Genomic DNA, 8,826 nt, shown 5'->3' with positions numbered 1-8,826 from the left:
TTCACTTCATGAAATTCTTCTACCTAGGTCTGCAAAATTTGTAAATTCTGTTTGCGGAAATCTACAGAAAACTTCGATAGATCAGAATCTTGTCTCAGAAAAAACCAATGGATTATTGGAAGCGGAAAACTCTTGAAGCTTCCGAAAGGTCTTACAACCTTTCGTCTGTATTTTTTTGACAGAGATATTGTAGATAATTGATGAAAATTTGATCATAAAGAATTTGGAAAATCTATCCTTAGGTGATATCCATTCGTGAGTTTCTGATATCCTATATATAGTATTGACTATGTCTCCCATCCTTTGCATCAAGAAGTGGTTTTTCTAACTCTGTTAGCAGTAAACCATGTGCATGTTTATTGCGCATCTATTTAGATAATGTTATTTTTGTTTATCCGGTGGAGTTAGATTGACATTGCCGATTACAAGGACAGAAGTTACATACAAGTACCATTACATATGTCCTTCATAATACCTCCGGCTATTTTCCTATTGTTTATATCAATAACTGGTTTCTAACAGCCAATCGTGTATATCTATGTTGTGCACGGATTCAAATAAAATTATTTTTGTCGATATGACGGAGATGCAGTAAGATTAACATTGCTGAATTGGGTTGAAATGAATCGCCGTAAATGAATTTGCATGGTTGTGGGTTGGCGACGGTGTACGGCTCGGTGGTCGTTTCATAGTCATAATAACATCCGACACTGCATCAACCATCTGGGTACACGTGATGATAATATTAGTCCTGTCGTCTTTACGTACCGACCGTTTACCGACTTGAGTTGCGCGACGCAGAGAGCACTACTGATTGACCGAATTTTAGGGTTGTGAAATGTAAGCTGTTAGTATCTCTACATTTTTTTTATACACTGTGGAGCGATACGTAAGTCACGGACATCACTGGCTGAAATGTGGTTAGAAATTCTTCAAGGGTTGAATTTGTCAAAACATTAATAATATTGAACAGTTTCTATAATACAGTCTGGAAGTTTTATTTTAGAGACTCGTTGAAATGGGAAAAAACAAACAGGCACAACGTACTAAAAATAATGCAAGGGTAAGTGCGTGACAACAAGTTTTATTACAAGCAATCTGCTGTCAGAAAAATATGTTCAATTTTTTTACCGAATAATTCGCTTTGTCACCCGCCTATTTTTTATTCAATTAATACTCACCGAATGTGATATCCACAGGGTTTCACTGACTAGCTGTTTTCTGATATTTTGTTCAATTGTATTATGAGTACATTTGTAACGATGACAGCGTGTGTCGCTGGCTGTTTTAGACAGAGATACCAATCTTCATATCCCTGCCAGAGTCTTTGACTGGCAGCTTATAGATTAATAAATCTAATATTTTGATGTCCAATTTTTTATTTCATCATTTTCTATATCTGTTGATACAAATGGTCTAAAATTGAAGAGTTCAACTATTTATTATAGCCATCAAGTAGCGGTCGCAGTGCAGAGCTGCTCGAAGCCTCAATGCCCAACTTCGTTGGGTTTTCAGGGGCAAAGGATGGAGGATATATTCCCCTCTTACCAAGACTAACGATTAGTACCTTGGACGAAATCGACATGAGTAAACTGGACTCTCACTTTCAACTGCTGTTGAAGAAAATGAATAAAAAAGATGGAACGACAAAATTAAAGGTGAATCCTCGTTGAATTTGTTGGTTCGGTATTTTTATGCTCAGAAAATTTTACAGGCATTGCAGGAGTTTACTGAGCTATGCAACAACTCGACCGCAAAAACTATTCTAGCAGTCCTTCCATTTTGGCCCCGCATATATTGTCTGCTTGCTATTGATGTGGAACATAGAGTTAGAGAAGCTGCGCATGTGGCGCATTTGGCCATTGTTAAACCTGCGGGAAGAAATATCGCTCCGTATTTGAAACAGCTGGCTGGACCGTGGTTTACGTCACAGTATGATACATACGCGCCTGCAGCCTCTGCTGCTACCAATGCTTTCCAGGTATAATAATTAATAACAGCAGGTAAACAATCTTCCAGACCGCAAGTAATTCCCATTTACTTTTTACAGCAAACATTCCCACCAAATAAATTAGCAGACGCAATTGCACACTGTCAGGAAGAAATTTTGACTTACATCTGCGACAATATAACAAATCAAACGCCGCAAACCCTTGGAAATAATAAGTATGCAAAAATACTATGTATTTTTGTGAAGAGGGTAATGTGTCAATGACATATGAAATTTTTTATTAATTTCTTTGATTTTAAGGACAGTTACACCTGAAGAAATGGACATGAGATACCAGAGATTATTGATATCAAGTTTACAAGGATACTCTTTATACTTGAAAACAATTTCTCCTCAGCAAATAGAGAAGGTGGCAAAGATTCACGATAAAATTTTATCACACAATAAGTTCTGGAAATTGGTTAAACATGAAATACCTCTAGTCAGAGCTGGATTCTTCAATGTTCTTGCCTCAATGATTCAACACGCCGAAGAATTGTACAAGAACGAGAAAAAGAAATTGATCACCACCATTATGAACAATCTTGATGAAACAGATCCTGGTGTCTTGCCAGTTGTGTGGGAGGCTGTGCTTCTTGCAATATGTAAAATAGAGGTAATAGAAAGGATGACAATGTACATATTCAGCTGCAGAATTAGCAAATTGATTATTAGAGTTTAATTCATGTTCTCTAGGGTTGGCATACAGTAGTCAGCATTGAAAAGCTCATAATACCTAAGTTGTGGCATGTTTTAAGAGAAGGAGGTAATGGCAGCGCCAATGCAATTTATCCTAATTTGCTGCCCTTCATCAGCCACTTTCCTATACAAAACGAGAACAAGATGAACTTTTACACAAATTTCTTTAATAATTTACGGAAGGGGTAATTGTTCACCTAAGTAAAAGTAATTGGGCAGCAAATAGAAAGTGAAACAAACAAATAATCATAATTATTTCGTACAGCTTTAAAGTCAAGAGCGTTCAACTCAGCTACTCAGAGATGCTGGCAGTGGTCACTGCATTCGTCGAGTGTTTGCGTTATGTGATTCTTTTGAATAATGAGGATGAAATCTTGTGCGAAACTTTACTGAAACAACAGGTAAAATTATTTTTAATACTAACTATTAATAACTCAAGTGATGATCATTAGGAACAATGAAAGTAAGTAAGTGTTAAATTTGGAATACCAAAATTTGTAAAGTATATATTTTATTTTCACGTTCTAGTTGATGCCAACATTGGAATGGTGTTTGGTAGAGATTTCACCAGTGAAACCTTTGATTTTTAAACAAATAAGCCAGCTCATTCGTTATTGGAGTAAAAATCGAAGCGTCGCCGATTACAAGTCGTATGGTCATTTAGTTCAACAATTTTGGTCTACTCTTGAGGAGACACTTTTGAATCTAATTCATTCTACTGAAGCAAATTTTGATTCAGTTCACATTTCAAACTTGTATGACTCATTGCTGGACTTGTTTCTCAGTTTAAAAAATACCACATTAGAGACTCGCAAAAATTTGAGAGTCAAATTTTTTGATTCAAACGACCGAGCAGAAAAAAGCGACGAAGTTTTGCCTAAAGTTCCAGAAGAAGACCTGAAGTATTGTACAGAATTAGCTCAACTAATCAACAAAATAACTTCCGTTCATTTTGATAACATCAATAAAGATTCTTCTGAATCAGCTGTCATGTTAACCTGTTATAAATTAATCACAAACTTTGAAAGCAAAGACCTTTTTATTGCATTGACAAAATCGTGTGGAAAAGATACCAGTTTTCTCGATTTTTACAATAAGACTTTGAGAAAATGGTTGATTGAAAAGCCAGAACAGACGGAGCTATTGATAATGTTATTGTTCAGCCTCATCAAATATTTGGATAAATTGGACAAGAAAACAGTTCTTGCTTCATTATCAGAGGTAGATATTCCGTCCAATAAGTAATTAATTCAAAAATGTCTTGAAAATAAATTTTATGATAAATTGTCCAAACAAATATACAAAGTGCAAACTTACAACAGTTACAGAACGAAAATAAAATAATCCTTAGGCATGCGGTCAAGTGTGCTTTGTTCAAACATAATAGGAAGGATCCTGCAGTAAAAGAGTGGTTTTCACAAGCTGAAGTGTCGTCTGTGTTACTAGATGTGACTAAACAAGTAGCTGTTAATGAAACTACCATCGATTTGGATGTGAACAAAAAAATTCTCATGCAATGTTTCGAGTGTTCTGATAATACCGGTTAGTTACTGTATTAATTATTCTTGTTTTTCATCATTTTCTATAACAGTACATTTAAAAATAATCGCGTCTTTGCATTTTCAGATTTAATTATCAGTGATTCTACATTTGATGACATTGTCTCAATCCTCTGTAAAGGTTTGAATGAACAGAGTCAAGATAATCTCAACTCACTCGTTGAATTGGTTTCTGAGATATCCTCTGCAACTTGGACTCACAACAAACTAAGGCTAGGAGTTGTCAAAATTATCGAAACTATGTTTGGATTAAGTTGCACACTTGACTTAGATAGCAGTGCTTTCCCGATAAGAAAAACTGTTCAGAATACATGGAAAAATGGGCTGGTCCAGTTAAAAACGATGTTATCTCCCGCAAAACTTGTTGACCTTACTAAAAAATGTGCAGACATTCTATGGGCAAATATCTTTCTGTCGTAAGTTACTTGTTTTTGAAATATGGTTCTAAGAAAGCAATGTAAGCTATTGATTTCTGTTATTCATGTATTCATTTTTGTACTATTTCTCTAGAGAACACCTATATTCTTTAGAAAAATTAGTGGAAATTGCAGTCAGCTTTATAAAAGCATTGGTTGAAGACGATGATGAAAATGAGCATACAAAAAATGTCATTTCTGCTTTTACTGCTGGGTCGAAGATGGCTACTTGGTTGGCTGATGTGACAACAATAGTTCTGTATGCAGAAGTAGTGTCAGGAAATTTAGCAACGATGGAAACGTGTTTTCAGACAAAAATCGGTCAAGATATTGTTAAAATCGACTTGGAACAAAAGTATCCTACAGACAATATAGAAAACTGTGTTAGATGGGCTTTATTGAACATTAAATTACTAAAAAAACTCTTCATGAAAAAATCTGAAGGCCAAGACGATATCGAAGACGATTCAACAGAAGTTCAAGATATGGATATTGTTAAAGTCAATGCATTACCTGTTATTGAAGAGACTATGTTGAATATTCTACATATTGTTGCTACAGGATATTTGTATGGTTTACACTATACTTCAGTGAGTAAATTTCTATGTTTGGTGTACGTTGCTCGGTTAAAGTAATTAAAAGTATTTTACACGAATTTACATTTTGCAGACAAAACACTTTAATGGGATTAGCACCCTGTTTACTGATCTAAAAGAGGAAGTTAAAGTTACATATACATTGCTTGGAACAGACATACGTGAGAGTAATCTCAAGTTCATCCTTCAAAAGTAAGGCAGTATAAAAACAATAAATATATTATCATCATGTACAAGTAAGTAACAAATTTATCAATTCACTCCTGTTGGATTTTTTAGTTCTGGAGTTTACGTTGGAATATGGCCTCATGTGTTACGTCTTTTTTGCATGGAACTAGCACCGTGTGATAGTCTAACTACTAAATTCAGAGAAGATTTCAGCATCACAAGTTCTGCCTCAAATAATGTAAACGAAATTGGCGCTCAACTTCAAGCTGTTCAGGTATATTTTTTCAGATTTTGTATGAAATGTTTATTTTATCAATTCTTGACGCATTATTATTAATTTTAACACTGATCCTAGGTTTTGTCTGATTACCTAAACATGGAAGATATTCCATTACAATTGGACAATAATGTAAACGCACTCGTAGTAGGACGGAGCTTGCTTGGCGGTGATTCAGAAAAAACCTTGACATATTTTATTGCAACTTTAGATAAAGTGATAAAGCTCTACCAAGAGGATAACGGCTTCTTACTTTTTGATTGGTATGTGAAAAAAGTAATGTTCGACAAAGTGAAAGTTGCACAATTGTTTACACAATTTCCATTTTTCTCTTCACAGTGATGTATCAGAAGTAACGTGGCAACAGTTCACATTACCTTTGGAAGTTGTTAGATTTCTATCAAAGTCCGTCTCGACAATACCAACAAAATTAACTCACGCGCACTGGGATTTCATATTGATATCTCTAGCCTCTTGGCAGCTTTCAGTAAAAAAATCTAAAAAGAATTGTGGTAATTTGAAGGTACGAATTTGATTTCAATTATTCACAATCTTATTTAATCATTAGGGATATATGCATTTTGTACTTGGTAAGTATTCAATTTTGTACACCTTAGGTAACAGCTTTTATTGTTGCTGTGAATAAATTGTTCTGTACACTACAAGAACTCTTATACAAACATGAGAAAGAATCTGTTGAAGGATTGCCTGGAACTATATTAGATGAGTGGAAAAACATTTTTGCTGATGATGTGTATATTGTCCTTGTTGAAACTTGGATGTATTGTTCCGGTAAGCGAAATGCATAATCCAAATTATTTCTTATACTCTTTAGTTGTTGTCATTTCCGAATATTTTTACTATTCACAGATTTGTACAATCAACACGACGTATCATCTATGCAACTTGTTCTGCTGAATAACCTGGGTGAGGCTCTGAAGTTGGTAGACGAAAAAATCTTCTTTGGACAGCATACCAGTGCTGCATTTGAATCGATCAACTCTGAAAAAGTGATTAAGCTCTCTTTCAACTTGCTACAATCCCCTGTTCCGAGCCTCCAGCTGTCAGCTTATCAAGTTTTCAAAAAAATTATTCCAGAGTTGGTAGCGCGAGACAAAAACCTCATAGAATCAGAAAGCTTCGATCTAAATTTGCTGAATTTCAAAAAGTTCGAAAACGTTCTCGCATCCACTCAGTACATCGTAAACGCTATGTTATTGGACTTCAAGTAAGAAACGGCAGAATAAGTCAATTGTTTCGACCACTGGTACTTCATTAGATGACAATAACGAAAACAAGCACATTTTGTAGATTATGTGAAACTGTGAGCTGCACGATTCAGCCCTACACAGATTCGTACACTTATACTCTTGGGTATTTATTTGAGTGGGCCATTTTGTTGGATATGTGTTCCTATGCTCATGCCGAATTGCGTTACCAATATTCAGAACTGCTCAAGTAAGTTTCACAGGTGTCTAATTATCTATTTTATATGACTTTTTAATCTAATGGTCAAAAATTCTTTCAGGGATGATTTCTTTCCTAGCTTAATGAACAACCTCTTCCGGCTAATGCCAGTAGAAATTTTCCAAGACAATAAAAATAAGGCTGTGAGACTTACAGAAATATTTTCTACTGCACCTTCATTTAGTTTTGCAAGTAAGATTGACAGTTTCAAATATTTCTTTTTTACTTTTGTATTCCACTTGACATTTTTATATAAAATTTCTTCAGAGACTTGGACTGAGTGCAGACTAGATCATTTAGTTTGCTGGTTGTACGCTAATAGTCTGAGACAACTCCCAGTTCTGGTGAGACAATGGTGGGGTGCAGCAGACAGTAGAGTTAGCGCTGCTGTAGAAAGAATCACAATACTTTATGTTAGCCCTATGCTGTGTCAAGAAGAGCTCAGTTGCAACAAGCTTACAGGCATTGAAAACATGCAGGTGAGTAAAATAAGAGGTATATTGCAGACGGCGAATGATAAAAAGTTATTGATCATACTATATGAAGCGATGCATGTACATAGGTCAAAGTACATCCAACAGCGAGGGAAGTTATAGCATTGTATCAAGTGGAAGATGCGAAACTGGAACTTAGCATAATTTTACCGATTAACCATCCCCTTGGACCGGTAACTGTAGATCTCGGACAGCATGCGGGTGGTGCAGCAAATTGGAGAAACTGTCATATGCAGCTCTCCATATTCCTGACGCATCAGGTTTGTACATTTCGATATTACTTTGGTATAGTTTTTAGTACTTCGAATCGTGGAATGTATGACTGAATTGTGAAGGGAGCGGAACTAGATACATGTGTTGATTTGACCAAGATTATTCATTTACAGAACGGATCAATTTGGGACGGATTAACTCTTTGGAAGAATAATCTGGATAAAAGGTTTGCCGGCGTTGAAGAGTGTTACATTTGTTTCAGTATTGTTCACGCCACTACAAATCAAATACCAAAACTTTCATGCCACACATGCCGAAAGAAATTCCACACACCATGTCTGGTAAGATACATGATTTTTATCTCACTAAGTTACGGCCAATATCGTGAAATATAGATAATCACCAGTAAAATCGTTAACATTAATTTTCTGTTGCAGTACAAATGGTTCAGTACAAGCCAGAAATCTACGTGCCCGATTTGCAGAAACATATTCTGAGCTAAAACTGATATATGTAAAATTGAAACTGGTTGATTACACAAACATTGTATGTAATACGAATGTTTGTATTTTCACTAAATAAATGGTTACTTATTTTTAGGATGTTAGGTCTGCAATAATATTATTCAATACTAAATGATACGATTTAAATACTATTAAAGTGAAATAGATAAAAAGTGTAAATATATAAGTACACCTAGTTGTATAATTCTACGTAATGGTAAACGCGAAATATATGCATATGTATTTTTCAACTAATTCCCCACTTTATCTTCCATTTATTTTTGTGTCTAAAAAGGCAGTTGAACACTGGACAAAATCATGCTAATTCTGTATTGCCAAACATTCTTATTTGAACGGTCTTACCAATACTAGCTCACTTAAGGTTTCGAGGAGCGACCTCTACCATCGCGATTCACGTGGACAGAAGGATGTTTCTAGCCATTT

At 35.2% G+C, this 8,826-nt stretch overlaps 1 protein-coding gene across 2 annotated transcripts; it reads left to right on the top strand.

The window, feature by feature from the left end:
* The first annotated feature begins 868 nt into the window (after positions 1-868).
* Positions 869-8,637, top strand: LOC107220957 (E3 ubiquitin-protein ligase listerin). Of its 2 annotated transcripts, XM_046741035.1 has the most exons (23): positions 869-1,063; positions 1,449-1,658; positions 1,715-1,981; positions 2,051-2,166; positions 2,252-2,606; positions 2,687-2,874; positions 2,955-3,090; positions 3,218-3,910; positions 4,012-4,231; positions 4,316-4,664; positions 4,759-5,254; positions 5,334-5,452; positions 5,540-5,702; positions 5,784-5,968; positions 6,045-6,228; positions 6,323-6,497; positions 6,576-6,933; positions 7,017-7,163; positions 7,234-7,364; positions 7,440-7,651; positions 7,735-7,926; positions 8,053-8,220; positions 8,317-8,637. In XM_046741035.1, the coding sequence occupies exons 1-23, from the start codon at positions 1,019-1,021 to the stop codon at positions 8,374-8,376; spliced, it is 5,169 nt and encodes a 1,722-aa protein (XP_046596991.1). In that variant the 5' UTR covers positions 869-1,018; the 3' UTR covers positions 8,377-8,637. The 2 variants fall into 2 exon arrangements, with proteins under 2 accessions (XP_046596991.1, XP_046596998.1); XM_046741042.1 differs by lacking the exons at positions 869-1,063; positions 1,449-1,658; positions 1,715-1,981 and having other exon boundaries at positions 2,257-2,606.
* The last annotated feature ends 189 nt before the right edge of the window (positions 8,638-8,826 follow it).

Source organism: Neodiprion lecontei, chromosome 1 (assembly GCF_021901455.1).
Source record: "Neodiprion lecontei isolate iyNeoLeco1 chromosome 1, iyNeoLeco1.1, whole genome shotgun sequence".
NCBI lineage: Eukaryota > Metazoa > Arthropoda > Insecta > Hymenoptera > Diprionidae > Neodiprion > Neodiprion lecontei.
Note: the sequence above shows the minus strand (reverse complement) of the source record. Positions and strands in the feature narration are given on the sequence as shown.

Coding starts and splice junctions, on each gene's coding strand:
- LOC107220957 (XM_046741035.1), top strand. CDS start 1,019: ATGGGAAAAAACAAACAGGCACAACGTACTAAAAATAATGCAAGG. Junction 3,911..4,011: donor TTCTTGCTTCATTATCAGAG/GTAGATATTCCG, acceptor AACTTACAACAG/TTACAGAACGAAAATAAAAT. Junction 7,365..7,439: donor ACCTTCATTTAGTTTTGCAA/GTAAGATTGACA, acceptor AAATTTCTTCAG/AGACTTGGACTGAGTGCAGA.